The sequence below is a fragment of the Oncorhynchus nerka genome, linkage group LG24 (genome assembly GCF_034236695.1).
Source record: "Oncorhynchus nerka isolate Pitt River linkage group LG24, Oner_Uvic_2.0, whole genome shotgun sequence".
Classification (NCBI taxonomy): domain Eukaryota; kingdom Metazoa; phylum Chordata; class Actinopteri; order Salmoniformes; family Salmonidae; genus Oncorhynchus; species Oncorhynchus nerka.
The window spans coordinates 73,947,686-73,967,086 of NC_088419.1; the positions used below are offsets into that span (position 1 = coordinate 73,947,686).

Here is a 19,401-nt window from a genome sequence, read left to right on the forward strand (position 1 = left end):
TAATATTTGGGGTCATTACAACATGAAAAGGTGGATTTATGTTCCACGGGAGCAAAGAGGAGTAAAGACTTAAAATATATAGGATTACGATGTATGTTCTCTGGATGCCGTGGCGATAGCAGGACGTTTTTGAGGGATTATCTCCAAAACAAACACTATATATACAAAAGTATACGCCCTGTATATAGCAACACTATAGTTATTTTACTGCTGCTCTTTAATTATTTGTTCTTTTTATTTTTTACTTAACACTTATTTTTCTTAAAACTGCATTGTTGGTGAAGGGCTTGTAAGTAATCCATAAGGGATGATTGCTTTCACCTGGTCAGTCTATGTAATTTAAAGAGCAGGTGTTCTTAATGTTTTGTAGACTCAGTGTACATCCACTGCTGTTCATCACTACTAATCTCAATAATAAATCTATACTTAATTACAAAATCATTTTCTCAAGCGGAGAGAAAGCCTATGCCTTTCCCTCCTCCCTCCCTTATCGGTAGTGTTGTTGAGATAAAGGCTTAACCGCGGAGAAGGGCCCAGGTCTGTAAGTAGAGATGCTCAAGGCAAGCAGGGCTCCCATCCCTACCACTCTCTAGCCTACAGCAACACACACAGTCATATGTGCATCCCAAATGGCATGCTATTCCTGACATAGTGCATTACTTTTAACCCCATGGTCAAAAGCAGTGCACTATATAGTCATAGTCTCTGTACCGCTCTGACTGGCTACTCCGACTGTTAGCATGAATCACACTCCAACATCTGGTTTAACATGCTGGGAGGGACCTCTCTCTCTTCGGTTTGGCTCAGTGTGTGTGTGTGTGTGTGTGTGTGTGTGTGTGTGTGTGTGTGTGTGTGTGTGTGTGTGTGTGTGTGTGTGTGTGTGTGTGTGTGTGTGTGTGTGTGTGTGTGTGTGTGTGTGTGTGTGTGTGTGTGTGTGCGTGTGTGAGTGTGCGCAGTGTGTCGATTTGGACTGGACTCCTCTTCCTCTTCTCCTCCTCTTCCCCCTCCTCCCCCACTCTCCCCTCAGTTTACAGCGGGTTGCACAATCCATTTTGGCAGTCCCCTCGTCATGCTGCAGGCCTTAACAGCAGCATTGTGGATATACAGTAGATGGTGATTTACAGGCCATCCTTTGTTCAACTATGGGGAAAAGGGCTAAAACTGCTTCCCTGAGGTGTGTATCTGATAGCCAAGCATGGAGCTGGAAATAAAATAAAAGAGCTAAGACAGTTATATATTAAATGTGGTACACTGTGAGCACATTAAAATCAAAGCGGTAGATTGGTATCAAAGTGAAGGTTATAGAAGTAAGAAGATGAATACCACATTTATTGCACTCAAGCCTTGTTTACATTGGCAGTTTGAAGTGACTCAAATCCTATTCTTTTGCATGTCTGATTTAAATCTGATCTTTTTTATGCAGTCTGAACAGTCAAAAAGCACATAGAATCGGATATTTCAAGCCACATCTCAAACCACCTTCGTTAGTTGCTTGAGATCAGATACAAATCTGATTCCTGGCCATGCGACAGTAAAATCTGATTTATTTGCCCTCAAGTGGTTTTTAGACTGTTATTTGGCGTGTTGCTTGCTAGCTACTATCTGTACAGTTTGACAAGAACGTGTGGTAGCTAACTATCTTGTTAATTGCTTATAAGGAAATTAGTGAATGTGCTAGAAAGCTAAACAGCTGCCTAGCTAGTTAGTTGGATGCTGTGGCTAGCCAAAATGGACTTGTTTTGAAAGATGGATCATCTTATTCTTTGAGGCTTTAAAAGTGTTCTTACACTATGATTTTGAAGATGCAAAGCAACAGGGAAACGTCCATGGCAGGCTTTGTTGCCACCTTAGCTTGCTACATAACTTCTGAGTGATAGGACGCACGAGCACCACCACCAATCAGCCTACACCACTGAGCACACACCCGTTGATACTATGACAACTAGAGTAGCCATTTGGTCATTTGCAAATTTCTCTTTGGACAGTCAGTATTCCAAAACGTATTTGGAAAAAAAAACTGGTTTGAGCATTAAGGCCTGCAGTGTGAAGCAGGCTTTAGAGTCACGGAATTCAGTAAATGATGACTCAGGCCAGGGTGACTGACTTAGTTTGTCACGTTACCGTTGTCTTTTATAGCTGTCAAAACTTGATATGAGTGAATTCTCAGGCCCATCTATGTGGCTGTCATAATTTAAAGTCCCTACATATACATACAGTATCACCATGCCTTCCAATTGAAACTCAGAGACTACCACCTTCTCTCGGCTATGTGTCACTCATCAGAAAGAGCCGCCTATGAGATAATAACATGTGAACGGCTCGAGGAGAAAAAGTGCCTCGGCACTCAACACATGAGCGTGTGTTTCTGAGAGACACCACGAGCCGTGCATTGTGCCTGCAGTATAACAAGCATCCTGCCTGAGCTGTTTTTGGCAAGTGCATCAAATTAATATCCGGCTTCACATTTATTTCACAGTGAAACCTGAGGTTGTCACAACCAGTTCATAATATATCCTTCAGAGAATAAAGAGTTTTGTCAAGGTGAGGAGAGGCACACGCGAAAAGAGAAGGTAGCATGGTAAATGCACAAAAAGTATAAACAGTCCCAGGGAAAAGGGAGAGAATGAGAGAGAGAAAGAAACAGAGAGAGGGGCAGCAGACAGAGAGAGAAGCAGAAAGAGAAAGGCAGCGAAGAAGGACGGAGCAGACAGACAGATGGGAAGAGAGCCATCAAGGTACTTTGGGTAAAACTTCAGAGAGAATTATGGCTTGTATCCTGGATTGCATTGCAATGAGAGAAGATTTATCACTGACCAATTTAAACATTACATAACTAAGAGCCCTCCTTACAAGTTTACAGGGCAAATGTGACAGCTTTTTTCCATCTATGTAACATGCATAAATCAGAAACCTTCTGTCCAGAAATTATGCCGAAAAATGAATCAATGCTTTTGTTACTTCTAGGTTAGACTACTGCAATGCTCTACTTTCCGGCTACCCGGATAAAGCAGTAAATAAACTTCAGTTAGTGCTAAATACGGCTGCTAGAATCCTGACTAGAACCAAAAAAATGCATTATATATTACTCCAGTGCTAGCCTCCCTACACTGTCTTCCTGTCAAGGCAAGGGCTGATTTCAAGGTTTTAATGCTAACCTACAAAGCATTACATGGGCTTGCTTCTACCTATCTCTCTGATTTGGTCCTGCCGTACATACCTACATGTGCGCTACGGTCACAACACGCAGGCCTCCTAATTGTCCCTAGACTTTCTAAGCAAACAGCTGGAGGCAGGGCTTTCTCCTACAGCGCTCCATTTTTATGGAATGGTCTGCCTACCCATGTGAGAGACACAAACTCGGTCTCAACCTTTAAGTCTTTACTGAAGATTCATCTCTTCAGTGGGTCATATGATTGAGTGTAGTCTGGCCCAGGAGTGTGAAGGTGAACGGAAAGGCTCTGGAGCAACGAACCGCCCTTGCTATCTCTGCCTGGCCGGTTCCCCTCTTTCCACTGGGATTTTCTGCCTCTAACCCTATTACAGGGGCTGAGTCACTGGCTTACTGGTGCTCTTTTATGTCGTCCCTAAGAGGGGTGCGTCAATTGAGTGGGTTGAGTCACTGATGTGATCTTCCTGTCTGGGTTGGCCTTGTCTCAGGATGGTAAGTTGGTGGTTTAAGATATCCCTCTAGTGGTGTGGGGGCTGTGCTTTGGCAAAATGGGTGGGGTTATATCCTTCCTGTTTGGCCCTGTCCTGGGGTATCATCGGATGGGGCCACAGTGTCTCCTGACCCCTCCTGTCTCAGCCTCCAGTATTTATGCTGCAGTAGTTTATGTGTCGGGGGGCTTATCTTATCCGGTGTCCTGTGTGAATTTAAGTATGCTCTCTCTAATTCTCTCTTTCTCTCTTTCTTTCTCTCTCTCGGAGGACCTGAGCCCTAGGGCCATGCCTCAGGACTACCTGGCATGATGACTCCTTGCTGTCCCCAGTCCACCTGGCCGTGCTGCTGCTCCAGTTTCAACTGTTCTGCCTGCGGCTATGGAATCCTGACCTGTTCACCGAACGTGCTACCTGTCCCAGACCTATTATTTGACCATGCTGGTCATTTATGAACATTTGAACATCTTGGCCATGTTCTGTTATAATCTCCACCCGGCACAGCCAGAAGAGGACTGGCCACCCCTCATAGCCTGGTTCCTCTCTAGGTTTCTTCCTAGGTTTTGGCCTTTCTAGGGAGTTTTTCCTAGCCAACGTGCTTCAACACCTGCATTGCTTGCTGTTTGGGGTTTTAGGCTGGGTTTCTGTACAGCACTTTGAGATATCAGCTGATGTACGAAGGGCTATATAAATACATTTGATTTGATTTACTCAGACACCGTAGCTTGACTGAAAGAGAGGGAGCGAGATCGCTGGCCGTATTTGATGAGACTTCAGAAGGACTGAGAGAAGCTGGAAGGTGTAACAAAAACAAAGATGCAAAGTTCCTGTTCTCTTATTTACCTCTTTTGTGAATGTCATATGTTATCTTTGAATCTCTATTTGTTTCATAGTCTTTTCAGTGATATTTCAGAGTCACATTCAGGGTTTTTTGGCACACACTTGAGCACAAGGCTTGTCACATCTTAACACCACTTAATTGGTCGAATTACTGAGTAACATCTTTCATCAGTAGGATATTCACACTTACACGACTTCACAAATATTACTCATGTAACTAGGAAACACTACACCTGATGACGATGAAGACATAATCTAAGATATACTACTATATACAATGTGCTGGTCATCTATTAGATAGTGTGGTATGTTTAAACACTAAGTCAATTTGGCAGGTGTTTGAGTGTGTATGCGGAGAGGTGGAGGTGTATTGGGACATGCAGCAATGCTGACAGCAGAGTGCATATGGTAGAATTGGAAAATATAATGTGTGAGCTCATTGTGTCAACGTAGGAGAGATAGCATTTCCTCCACTCACAGCAGATCCAGCCTGGACTGCTGTTTTTGTAGTATAGTCAACATCAAGTCTCTAGAGAGAGTGGTAACTGCCTAAAGAGAATATTGCAAAGACTGCAGCCAAAGCTGAGGTGGTAAAGATGGTCATTATCAAAACGTTCCACTTCAGGCACTCACAATGAAGGAAAAATATTTTCTATGTTGAGTCACACTTCGGGATTAAGTCATTTACAGCAGGGTTCCCCAACTTCGGAATTTGGTCCGCGGGTGGATTTATTTGGCCCCCCAAGTTTTCTGAGCAAAAATATACAGTATATTCTATATATCCTAAAGCAAGTGAGCACCCCTTCAAATTAGTGGATTTGGCTATTTTAGCCACACCCGTTGCTGACAGGTGTATAAAATTGAGCACAACGCCATGCAATCTCCATAGACAAACAATGGCAGTCGAATGGCCTTACTGAAGAGCTCAGAGATGTTCAACGTGGCACCGTCATAGGATGCCACCTTTCCAACAAGTCACTTTGTCAAATTTCTGCCCTGCTAGAGATGCCCCGGTCAACTATAAGTGTTGTTAGTGTGAAGTGGAAACGTCTAGGAGGAACAACAGCTCAGCCGCAAAGTGGTAGGCCACACAAGCTCTTAGAGTGGGGCCGCCGAGTGCTGAAGCACGTAGCGTGAACATAGTCTGTCCTAAGTTGCAACACTCACTACCAAGTTCCAAACAGCCTCTGGAAGCAACTTCAGCACAATAACTGTTTGTCGGGAGCTTCACGAAATGGGTTTCCATGGCCAAGCAGGCGCACAAAAGCCTAAGGTTACCATGCGCAATCCCTAACCTCAACCCCATCAAACACCTTTGGGATGAATTGGAATGCCGACTGCAGGCCAGCCGAACCGCCCAAAATCAGTGCCCAATCTCACATATGCTCTTGTGGCTGAATGGAAGCAAGTCCCCGCAGCAATGTTACAACATCTAGTGGAAAGCCTTCCCAGAAGAGTGGTGGCTGTTATAGCAGCAACGGTGGGACCAACTCCATATTAATGCCCATGATTTTGGAATGAGATGTTCTTCAAGCAGGTGTCCACATACTTTTGGTCATGTAGGCCGTCATTGTAAATAAGAATTTGTTCTTAACTGACTTGCCTAGTTAAATAAAGGTTAAATAAAATGTAGTGTATATATATATTTATATATTTAAATCATTGCTGGCATACATTTTGGAAATCTGTTACCAACTATTCCCACGTATAATGGAGAGACACGTGATCGTATAAAATGTAATCAAGGTTTGAAATTATTATGTTTTAATAAAATATTATGTCTGTTTGGGCTTCTTGTGGTCAATTTGCAGTATACACATGATTTGTAATTATGTTCAGGGCCCCTGGCCATCCGCTCAAGAAAAAAATGAACCCTCGGTTGAATCTACTGTAGTTAATGATCCCTGATTTACAGGATTCAAAGGTCTAGATAAACACTACATACAGTGACTTCGGAAAGTATTCAGACCCCTTGACTTTTTCCACATTTTGTTACGTTACAGCCTTATTCTAAAATTGATTTAAAAAATAAATCCCTCAGCAATCTGCACACAATACCCCATAATGACAAAGTGAAAACCCTTTGAGACAATGAGACTCGAGATTGAGCTCAGGTACATCCTGTTTTCATTGATCATCCTTGAGATGTTTTTACAACTTGATTGGAGTCCACCTGTGGTAAATTCAATTGATTGGACATGATTTGGAAAGGCACACACCTGTTTATAAAAGTTCCCACAGTTGACAGAGCATGTCAGAGCAAAAACCAAGCCATTAGGTCGAAGGAAATGTCCGTAGAGCTCCGAGACAGGATTGTGTCGAGGCACAGATCTGGGGAAGGGTACCAGAACATTTCTGCAGTAAAGTTGAAGTTCCCCAAGAACACAATGGTCTCCATCATTCTTAAATGGAAGAATTTTGGAACCTCCAAGACTCTTCCGTCATTGTAAATAATAATTTGTGGAAATGGAATGGAAATAATAACATTTTAAAAAATAACCTTAAATCAAGAGCTGGCTGCCTGGACAAACTGAGCAATGTTTGTCCAATAAAAGGCAGCCCGCTTGGAGTTTGCTATAAAAGCACCTGAAGACTCTGAGACCATGAAACAAAAGATTCTCTGGTCTGATGAAACCAAGATTGAACTCTATGGCCTGAATGCCAAGCGTCACATATGGAGGAAACCTGGTCTACGGTGAAGCATGGTGGTGGTAGCAACATGCTGTGGGTATGTTTTTCAGAGGCAGGGGCTGGGAGACTAGTCAGGATCGGGGGAAAAATGAACGGAGCAAAGTACAGAGAGAAAAGTACAGAGAGATCCTTGATGAAAACCTGCTCAGGACCTCAGACTCCGGCGAAGGTGACAGTGACCCTAAGCAAACAGCCAAGACAAAGCATGAGTGGCTTTGGGACAAGTCTCTGAATGTCCTTGAGTGGCCCAACCAAAGCCCGGACTTGAACCCGATCGAACATCTCTGGAGAGACCTGAAAATAGCTGTGCAGCAACGCTCCCCATCCAACCTGACAGGGCTTGAGAAGATCTGCAGAGAATGGGAGAAAATCCACAAATACAGGTGTGCCAAGCTTGTAGAGTCAAACCCAAGAAGACTCAAGGCTGTAATCGCTGCCAAAGGTGCTTCAACAAAGTACTGAGTAAACGGTGATCTGGAAAGTCATAACCAATCAATAAGTAATATAATAATACTCGAAGGAAAGGTTTTCATCTTTAGCTCATTATCTGTGGATAATATACGATTAGAAAGATTCAAACATTTTGTAAAAACGTCACAACACAATTGAAAAATATATGGTACATGGAAACCAAACAAAGGCGGTCTATGGTGATAGCTGGGATGGGCTGAGAGTTGCTGAAGGTTGCGATTAAAGAGTTTGTTTGGTCAAGTATTGTTGTTATATATAAAAGTATCATGTATGTCAAATATAAACTCAGCAAAAAAAGAAACGTCCTCTCACTGTCAACTGCGTTTATTTTCAGCAAACTTAACATGTGTAAATATTTGTATGAACATAACAAGATTCAACATATGAGACATAAACTGAACAAGTTCCACAGACATGTGACTAACAGAAATGGAATAATGTGTCCCTGAACAAAGGGGGGGGGGGGGTCCAAATCAAAACTAACAGTCAGTATCTGGTGTAGCCACCAGCTGCAATAAATAATGCAGTGCATCTCCTCCTCATGGACTGCACCAGATTTGCCAGTTCTTTCTGTGAGATGTTACTCTACTCTTCCAACAAGGCACCTTCAAGTTCCCAGACATTTCTGGGGGGAATGGCCCTAGCCCTCACCCTCCAATCCAACAGGTCCCAGACGTGCTCAATGGGATTGAGATCCGGGCTCTTCGCTGGCCATGGCAGAACACTGACATTCCTGTCTTGCAGGAAATCATGCACAGAACGAGCAGTATGGCTGGTGGCATTGTCATGCTGGTGGGTCATGTCAGGATCAGTTGACAGGAAGGGTACCACATGAGGGAGGAGGATGACTTCCCTGTAACGCACAGCGTTGAGATTGCCTGCAATGACAACAAGCTCAGTCTGATGATGCTGTGACACACCGCCCCAGATGATGACGGACCATCCACCATCTCCAAATTGATCCCGTTCCAGAGTACAGGCCTCGGCGTAACACTCATTCCTTCGACAATAAACGCGAATCCGACCATCATCCTTGGTGAGACAAAACTGCAACTCGTCAGTGAAGAGCACTTTTTGCCAGTCCTGTCTGGTCCAGCGACGGTGGGTTTGTGCCCATTGGCGACGTTGTTGGCGGTGATGTTTGGTGAGGAACTTCCTTACAGCAGGCCTTCAAGCCCTCAGTCCAGCCTCTCGCGGACAGTCTGAGCACTGATGGAGGGATTGGGCATTCCTGGTGTAACTCGGCAGTTGTTGTTGCCATCCTGTACCTGTCCCGCAGGTGTGATGTTCGGATTTACCGATCCTGTGCAGGTGTTATTACACGTGGTCTGCCACTGTGAAGACGATCAGATGTCCGTCCTGTCCCCCTGTAGCTGTATTAGGCCTCTCACAGTACGGACCTTGCAATTTATTTCCCTGGCCACATCTGCAGTCCATATGCCTCCTTGGAGCATGCCAATGGCACGGTCAACCAGATGAACAGGGACCCGGGGAATCTTAATTTTGGTGTTTTTCAGAGTCAGTAGACAGGCCTCTTTAGTGTCCTAAGTTTTCATAACTCTGACCTTAATTGCCTACCGTCTGTAAGCTGTTAGTGTCTTAATGACCGTTCCACAAGTGCATGTTCATTAATTGTTTATGGTTCATTGAACAAGCATGGGAAACAGTGTTTAAACCCTTTACAATGAAGAGCTGTGAAGTTATTTGGATTTTTACGAATTATCTTTGAAAGACAGGGTCCTGAAAAAGGATAGTTTCTTTTTTTGCAGAGTTTATATGTAAAATGTATATGTAAAATGTATGTAGCAAAAATATGTAGCAAAAAAAGCTGTAAAGAAAAACTACGATATTAGTCCTCCGAAGAGGGGTTAAAAAAAAAATCACATTCTTAAAAATAAAAAAAATTAAATACAAAAAAATGTGAACAAAAAATATAAATAAAAATAAAAACATAAAAAATATACAAATAAAAAAAATGACTGAGTAAAGGGGCTGAGTAAAGGGTAAAGGGGCTGAGTAAAGGGTAAAGGGGCTGAGTAAAGGGTAAAGGGGCTGAGTAAAGGGTAAAGGGGCTGAGTAAAGGGTAAAGGGGCTGAGTAAAGGGTAAAGGGGCTGAGTAAAGGGGCTTTTTTATTTGTAATACATTTGCTCAAAATTCTAAAAACCTGTTCTTGCATTGTCATTATGGTGTATTGTATGCAGATTGATGAGGGGGGGAAACAATTTAATCCATTTTAGAATAAGGCTGTAATGTAACAAATTGTGGGAAAAGTCATGGGGTCTGAATACTTTCCGAATGCACCGTAAATGTGGTGGCAGGTAGCCTAGGGGTTAGAGCTATTGGACTAGTAACCGAAAGGTTGGAAGATTGAATCCCCAAGCTGACAAGATAAAAATCTGTCTTTCTGCCCCTGAACAAGGTAGTTAACCCACTGTTCCTAGGCCGTCATTGAAAATAAGAGTTTGTTCTTAACTGACTTGCCTAGTTAAATAAAGGTTAAAAAAATGCATCGCAAATCATTTATCATAATCATGCTCCATAAAGGGTGATATAAAAGGGAACTACACCCATTTGCTTATGAATGACTTATGAAGCATCTACATTGGTCTTACAAGGGGGTTATGAAGTTTATTTAAAGTGGTACCCAATGTTGATAAGCAGACTGAGTCTTCAAAATCTGAAAGCCTGTCACATAACCACAGGTTTTCAGCAGGCTTTATCTTATTTGTTTGTTTGAGTGTTTTCTTCTCTCCTATCTCTGCAGCCTGCCTTACCAAGTAGCTGTAAGTGCTTTTGGCTTCACCTGAATCTCATTCCAATCAATCTGGCAGATGCGTGTGGAGGCATTATGGAGGCCTTCTAGACCTGCTATGAGGTCGAAGCTGTCAGCACTTTTTTTCTGCCTCAGCCCTGTTTCAACCCTGCCACAACCCTGCCTCAACCCTGCCACAAACTTGCCTCTGTCTCAGAGCTCCAACAACCAATCTCTGCTCTGGGGAGACCGGCCTGCAGGGAGAAACAGGGGAAATTCCTAGAGTGTGGGGCGATTTGTGATTGCCTGAAAAAACAGGCAACACCAGGCTCGCCCTGACAAGGCCCGGAGTGCAAAGTGTGCTTCCAGTTCGTAAGAGTGATTCCACTGCTGCCTTCCACAGTGAAGACTCAATATATAAGAGCATACATTGACTACTCACTCTACTCACATAGAAAACATCTAGCACTAAACATACAGTTTCCATTTCCATGTATTGCTACTCTATTACCAAAAGCCTTTATTCTTTGTATTAAAAAATATAGCCTATAATAATATATCATTCAAAAATCCCTATGTCTACAGATATATAAGCAGCCAAAGATGACTTACCTGCAAATGCTGAGCAGCAGAACGCCAGGAGAAACAGGGGTAAAATGGGTCTGTCTGGCATCATAATGCTGCAGTTATACTGTAGTAGAACTGGCCTACAGCTTATCCAGAAGAGGACAGGATGTATCCACTGGACGGCCTTCCTTCCTCCTGGTTCTTCACAAGGACAACCCTTCTTCCACCACACAGTCAGTCAGTAGAGAGAAACCTCACAGGATCTCCTGCTGCAAAGAACAGGAGTAGAGAGAGAGAGTGAGACAGAGAAACATGGTGGCTAACCGTTTAGCATAGCCAAAGAGTAAGACAGAGTGTAAGTTCCAAATGGCACCCTATTCTCTGCTTAGTGCACTACTTTTGACCATAGCCCTATGGGCCCTGATCAAAAGTAGTACACTATATAGGGTTCCATTTGGGACGCAGAGTGGTAAGTACCAGAAGGGGCATTAGGATCTAGTTCCCTGTGGAACTGATGAGAAAAGACAGGAGAGAGGGGAGACAGCGCCTCGGAGACCAGGAGGATTAATCTCATAGGGCTAATTAGACATCATGTGAGTTTTTAGGATCCTTGTTCTTGGTACCCATACCGGCCACCCACCTACCCCACCACAGCCCACGCACGGTCAGTCAAAGAGGGGTATCTGAGGGTTGAGGTATGACTGGGTGGGTGGCCAGTGGGTGTGAAAACACTGTTTTCTGAACATGTTATGGGGTGGGTGGGGTAATTCACCCAGTTTAATTGAGATCGTTGGGAAAGACTGGATCCTCCAGCAGGGTCCGGGTTAAGCTGCTTAGTGCAAATGGGGTCGATTTTGCTGCTAATCAGCATGACCATAGCTGAACTTTTTAACTTGACCAGGCTATAGACCACAGACCCTGTTAGCCAACCTCCAAAACAGGGAACAGCACCATAAAACCCTTATGGTCTTAATTCATTCCATTCCTATTGCTTCCTTATCTTAACACAATAAAAATAAATACTCCATAATCAATTAATGGAATCTAACAATGGATCATATAATGTCCTGATAAAACATAATATCATTAATTAAAAACGTCTGTCTTTTTACTATTATGGTTAATTAAATGTTTATATATTGTAGTTATTTTTCAACCTTTTACAACTCAACTTTGATTTGTCAAAAAAAGTTATAACAACGCAACAACCCATGTCAAATCAGTCTTTAAAAAAAGGCATCAGAATTAGCCTGGTGGTCATTTCTGTTTGAGCTTTAGCCAACTGCTCTCTGTGTCCGTTTGTTGGCATGCCAAAAATGTGCATGGCTTGACAACAATAGAAAAGTTGGCTACGGCACATACACTAGGGTACCAGGAGAGATTTTTTTAAATGCTTTGAATGTCATTTATCCGGGACATTTTTCAACATGGTGACAGGCTTTGTTGTTATTCAGTTATATTTTGGTGAAACTGTTTGTTTTTTCCAACAGATGATGGCTAGATTTTACTTTTTAGTTTTAAAGCTGCAATATGTAACTTTTTGAGTGACCTGACCAAATTCACATAGCAATGTAAATTATAGATGTGTCATTGTTATTGAAAGCAAGCCTAAGAAGCGGTAAGTCTGTTCTATGTGTGCTATTGTAGGCTCAGCCCTAATTGATGTGCTCTCTGACACCTGGAGTTGCAGGGCAAAATGGTCCAGGAGCACAAGGAAGACAAAGGACCATGCCAAAGGACTAGTCAACCCTTCCCCCCTCTGAGGGGTCCAAATGTATCTCTCTGTTATAGTATCCAGAGGACTGACTATTGAGTGTGATAGAATAATACTAAATTATCCATGTTTGGTATCGATCCAAAACTTGTTCACTGAGGATAACTCTGATGCTATCGATATGGATGTATGATCTCTGTGGTAACTTGTATCTGTACAGGGTGAACTCTAAATTACTCTCAAAGGAATTGTATTGTCCTCTCAGGAATTCTGTCTCATGGTCTCATTCCCCAGACAAACCTTTAAATGCTGTGACACCCTGTGGAGATTGGGCCTTGGTGGTTAGGTTACACTGTAAACTTGGTATCGTTTGATTGGTCAATGGTGGCTGGTCTTGGGTAGAAAGGTTACATTTCCATTCCATGGAGGAAGGTTGCATGATTCATTCTAATTTCCTAGGCTTCTCTTTGTTCATGATTTGCCATGTAAGGTAATCCATTCGTTGTACAATGTTAATTAAATATCTGCCTTTGATACGGACAATTATCAGACCAATTCTTGCTAGTTAACTTCAACTCATTGCCTAATGCTTGCGTATATTTTAATTATCTTTATGGAGTCAGATAAACATTTTAATAGGATAATTGCTTCGTCTTATTACGAGTCACATGTGAGGAATTTCTAATATACACATATCCTACATGATAAAAATTACAACCACTTCACTATTTCTATGCTTCCCATTCTTAAGATTCATTTTGGTGTCTTTTACTTTCAGTTTTGTACAACAGCTTCAAAGAGTTGAATGCAATATTTGTAGATGGAATAAATGGGTCTCGACACTATACTTGCTTATGTTGTCACAAACTGAAATTAGACAAACTATTTGAATTTCAGCAACCAGGAAATGGCGACACGATTTCTGCATAGTGCACCTTTAAAAGTCATATAGTGCACCTTTAAAAGACATTTAAATAATTTGTGGAATGATAAGTGAACAGTAAGCCTGCCTAAGTATCACTATCACAGCATTAGTCAGTTAGAACAGGGAAAGGGATTTTTCATAGCTCATTGAGTTGTTAGGATTACCCTACAAAAGCAAAGGATTCTCTGAACAATAGAGCAGTAATGCAGCACACACAGGAATGCACCACCACAGCATGGCCGTTCAGATTATGACCCCAGTGCAGAGAGTCCTGACAGGCCAGATGCCAGCCCTATTGTGGTGTCCTCTCTCTGTATGCTCTCACATTGTTGAGGGCCAACACGGAATATACTGTGCCCAGTCTTTCTCTATGTATTTAAAAAAATCTTTATTTAACTAGGCAAGTCAGTTAAAAAACAAATTCTTATTTACAATGACAGCTTACTCCAGACAATGCTGGGCTAATTGTGCACCACCCTATTGGACTCCCAATCAAAGACAGATATGATACAGCCTGGATTAGAACCAGGTATAGATATTGACTCCTCTTGCACTGAGATGCAGTGCCTTAGACCACTACACCACTCAGGAACCCAAATGTATTGCCTGTCAGGAGATGACATGATGTGACTGTTGTCATGACGTTGGACTGGGGGATAGGTTTATGAAGGTCATAAATACCTCCTCCCCCCTTTTTCCTCTCTTTACCCTACTGAGGTTACATTTGCAAAACCCTTGGTTAACATAGAGATTCGGGTACATCAGAAGGGGGGGGGGGGTTTAACTATATTCCGGTAAACCGAACAATTGAAGATATGCGGTGGTATTTAATGAATATGATGTCAGTTCGGTTGTCATCTGAGACATTCTCATCAATGATAAGATGACATAAACTCTACAGTGGAAAGTCTACACATCAGAGTTATCGGATTCACATTAAATTGTTGTTCAATTTAAATGTTTGAATATGAAATTATTTGTGATGGGATGAAATGTGATTTTAGCTTCTAAAATGTGAGATGCGGGTTTTCATAAGATATTGCTGCTCACTCAGTGGCCCGCCCATGTGAAGAGACAGAGGTTGTAATCTATGAAACACACCCCTTTTCTCCCTTCCTATATAAAGCATTGACTACAACATAACTTCCTGTTCCGGGAATGTAGGACGACGGTCCTATGTCAGAATGGTTCAGATAATAACTACAGAACAAAGCCAACATCAGCGTGAGCTTTGGTTGTGAGTGGTATGAACTTTGAACTCTTATTCACTGCAGAAGTGATATCTCCTAGCCGTTGAGTTAGCAACCGCAGCTGCAAATGCAGGTTAGGAAGGAACAGACAGAGTATTCCGTCTACCACACAACGACATTACTACAACGTATCCAATTGACCACCAGAGACATTCTTCAAAGGACAAACGACTCAATTTGGCAACACGGCCTTCCATCTACCATCAACCTACTGATGCGCAGCTCAGAGTAAATATTTATTGCATTTTCCTTTTCCAAATGGGCGGTATTTTAGAATGCATAAGATACTGTATTTACGATAGCACAGCTTTTTCCCTTTGTTCCTCAGTCTCCTGCTCTTTCACTCAACCCATCCCCTTTTCCTTTGTGTAACAAGCTGTCATATCTGTTCCGCCTGCTAGGGACGTTTTCCTTTATGACGTAATTTGTAATCAAGTTATGATTAATTGTGTGTATGTGTAATTCTGTGTAATTAGTTAGGTATTTCGTAAATAAATAATTAAACCCAATTTTGTATTGCTGATTCAACTTGTTAGCCAGGGTTATTGCAGATAAAAGAATTTACAACTTTCAGATGAGACTGAATTAAGATGACGATTGATATTGACTGCTATTGATGTCAAATATTACTAGGTCTTTAAGAGTTTCTTCTGAAGATAAACAGCTCTATAAATATCATTTTGTGGTGCCCGACTCTCTAGTTAATTACATATACATGATTAGCTCAATCAGGTGATATTAATTACGGATAAATTATTTTATAGAATAGCATGTCATATCACTTAATCCGGCATAGCCAAAGACACGACACTGTCAACATCAGAGTTTTGTTAATTTTCATGCATGTTCCCCCTCAGACGTACCTGCCAGCTCACCTCAAAGCAACATGAGTTCCAGAATCTATCTTGTAGAATAATATAATATTTGCACCAGTGGCCAGCATTGCTGCTCTATGATCAGCGCTCATGGACCATGGCAGCCGCCAGTTGGTGACAAGACTGGTGTAAGAAGACATGCTGGTGATCTGGTGTGACTGACTGTCCAGTGATGAGCAGAGTGAGAGATGAGGTCATGGTACAGAAGGAGCATCTCTATCTTTTTCCTATTGCGCACCTCTTAACCTTTCTACTGCAACAGAGAGAATGCATGGGAGGAGAAATGCATAGGAGAGATGCATGGGAGGAGAGATGCATGGGAGGAGAGATGCATGGGAGGAGAGATGCATGGGAGGAGAGATGTATGGACGGAGGCCAAAGTAGGGCTAAGGATACCTTTTTTTATTTTTTTATTTCACCTTTAGTTAACCAGGTAAGCCAGTTGAGAACAAGTTCTCATTTACAACTGCGACCTGGCCAAGATAAAGCAAAGCAGTGCGACACAAACAACAACACAGAGTTACACGTGGAATAAACAATAACACAATAGAAAAAAGTCTATATACAGTGTGTGCAAATGGCGAGAGGAGGTAAGGCAATAAATAGGCCATAGTAGCGAAGTAATTACAATTTTGCAAATTAACACTGGAGTGATAGATGTGCAGATGATGATGTGCAAGTAGAAATACTGGTGTGCAAAAGAGCAAAAAAGTTAATAAAAACAATATGGGGATGAGGTAGGTAGATTGGATGGGCTATTTACAGATGGGCTGTGTACAGCTGCAGCGATCCGGTAGCTGATCAGTTAACTGATGTTTAAAGTTAGTGAGGGAGATATAAGTCTCCAACTTCAGTGATTTTTGCAATTCGTTCCAGTCATTGGCAGCAGAGAACTGTAAGGAAAGCCGGCCAAAGGAGGTGTTGGCTTTGGGGATGACCAGTGAGGTATTCAGTGGGGAGAACAAGTATTTGATACACTGCCGATTTTGCAGGTTTTCCTACTTACAAAGCATGTAGAGGTCTGTCATTTTTATCATAGGTACACTTCAACTGTGAGAGACGGAATCTAAAAAAAATTATCCAGAAAATCACATTGTATGATTTCTAAGTAATGAATTTGCATGTTATTGCATGACATAAGTATTTGATACATCAGAAAAGCAGAACTTAATATTTGTTACAAATACCTTTTTTTGCAATTACTGCGATCATACGTTTCCTGTAGTTCTTGACTAGGTTTGCACACACACACATTCTTACGGAGCCAGTCCTTAGTTGACCTGGCTGTGTGTTTTGGGTCATTGTCATGCTGGAAGACCCAGCCACGACCCACCTTCAATGCTCTTACTGAGGGAAGGAGGTTGTTGGCCCCTCAATACGGAGCAGTCGTCCTGTCCCCTTTGCAGAAAAGCATCCCCAAATAACGATGTTTCCACCTCCATGCTTCACGGTTGGGATGGTGTTCTTGGGGTTGTACTCATCCTTCTTCTTCCTCCAAACACGGCGAGTGCAGTTTAGACCAAAAAGCTCTATTTTTGTCTCATCAGACCACATGACCTTCTCCCATTCCTCCTCTGGATCATCCAGATGGTCATTGGCAAACTTCAGACGGGCCTGGACATGTACTGGCTTGAGCAGGGGGACCTTGCGTGCGCTGCAGGATTTTAATCCATGACGGCGTAGTGTGTTACTAATGGTTTTCTTTGAGACTGTGGTCCCAGCTCTCTTCAGGTCATTTACCAGGTCCTGTCGTGTAGTTCTGGCCTGATCCCTCACCTTCCTCGTGATCATTGATGCCCCACGAGGTGAGATCTTGCATGGAGCCCCAGACCGAGGGTGATTGACCGTCATCTTGAACTTCTTCCATTTTCTAATAATTGTGCCAACAGTTGTTGCCTTCTCACCAAGCTGCTTGCCTATTGTCCTGTAGCCCATCCCAGCCTTGTGCAGGTCGACAATTCTATCCCTGATGTCCTTACACAGCTCTCTGGTCTTGGCCATTGTGGAGAGGTTGGAGTCTGTTTGATTGAGTGTGTGGATAGGTGTCTTTTATACAGGTAATGAGTTCAAACAGGTGCAGTTAATACAGGTAATGAGTGGAGAACAGGAGGGCTTCTTAAAGAAAAACTAACAGGTCTGTGAGAGCAGGAATTCTTACTGGTTGGTAGGTGATCAAATACTTATGTCATGCAATAAAATGCTAATTAATTACTTAAAAATCATACAATGTGATGATATCTGGATTTTTGTTTTAGATTCCGTCTCGCACAGTTGAAGTGTACCTATGATAAAAATGACCGACCTCTACATGCTTTGTAAGTAGGAAAACCTGCAAAATCGGCAGTGTATCAAATACTCGTTCTCCCCACTGTACCTGCTGGAGCACGTGCTACGGGTGGGTGTTGTTTTCGTGACCAGTGAGCTGAGGTAAGGTGGAGCTTTACCTAGCAAAGACTTATAGACGACCTGGAGCCAGTGGGTCTGGCGACGAATATGTAGTGAGGGCTAGCCGACGAGAGCATACAGGTCGCAGTGGTGGGTGGTATATGGGGCTTTGGTGACAAAACTGATGGCACTGTGATAGACTGCATCCAGTTTGCTGAGTAGAGTGTTGGAGGTTATTTTGTAAATGACATTGCCGAAGTCGAGAATCGGTAGGATCATCGACCTAAGGTGCTTTGCAGTGCTCTGAAGCATGGAGTGGATAGAGGCCTAAGAGATGGAAGGAGAGCTAAGGTGCATCGACAGAGGAGGGCTAAGGTGCATCGACAGAGGGAGCCGAGGGCTGATGAGAACTGAGGAGGGCTAAGGTGCATCACTGAGCTCCACAGTGCAAACAGCTGCTGGAACAAAGGGCCTTTCAGACCCTGGCAGCTGTGTGGACTGGAAAGTCGTTTTGGATGATCACGACAAATATTACACTGCAGCTCGTGGGGCTAGTGCCATCTCTTTTTGATTTGTTGGACCCTTTCCCAACGCCCCCCTTCCCCTTTCATAAGTGAAGGTAAACTCTATCCCTCCATTCTCCACTATAGGCCAAATTCCATATCAAAGGGAAGCTAAATGACATGATATAATTCAGAGCGTTCAGGCCAGAGCCAAACTGTGTTGCGACCACACAGAGTACAGAGTGGAAACCAGTTGTGGTCTTGAGCAAGAAGAGTGAAATGAGAGAAAGTGCTGAAGTGTTTTTGCTTCCTTCCGGAGTTTAGATTGATGGTTGAGACACAGTGGGTTCAGAAGCACGTTCATTAAGCCTAATTGTTTCCAGGAGACAAAAAGAAATGGCCTAGCCTATCATGAAAGTGTCAAATCAACCAGTCTAAGGGTTATTGCATCGGTCTGGACTATGGATTCAAACCAATGACTGTTTACATTATGAATGGACAAAGCCTTCGATCACGTGACACCATGAATTCCTATGTTTATTTTATTTATTTAACAAGGCAAGTCAGTTAAGAACAAATTCTTATTTATAATGGCGGCCTACCAAAGGGCAATATTCCTCCCGTGGAGACGGGGGCTGGGATTTTAAAAAATCTCAAATCAAATGTTAAAAATATAGGACAAAACACATCACGACAATAGAGACAACACAACACTAAATAAAGTGAGACCTAAGACAACAACATAGCATGGCAGCAACATGACAACACAA

At 42.6% G+C, this 19,401-nt stretch overlaps 1 protein-coding gene across 1 annotated transcript in view; it reads right to left on the reverse strand.

Annotated features, from left to right (window-relative positions):
* Window positions 1–19,401, reverse strand: part of LOC115108569 (transforming growth factor beta receptor type 3-like) — a 149,842-nt gene that overhangs the window by 121,640 nt on the left and 8,801 nt on the right. The window contains exon 2 of the mRNA XM_029633071.2: window positions 11,025–11,248. Coding sequence (XP_029488931.1) covers window positions 11,025–11,088 — 64 coding nt within the window. The 5' untranslated portion in view covers window positions 11,089–11,248. The remainder of the gene's footprint in view (window positions 1–11,024; window positions 11,249–19,401) is intronic.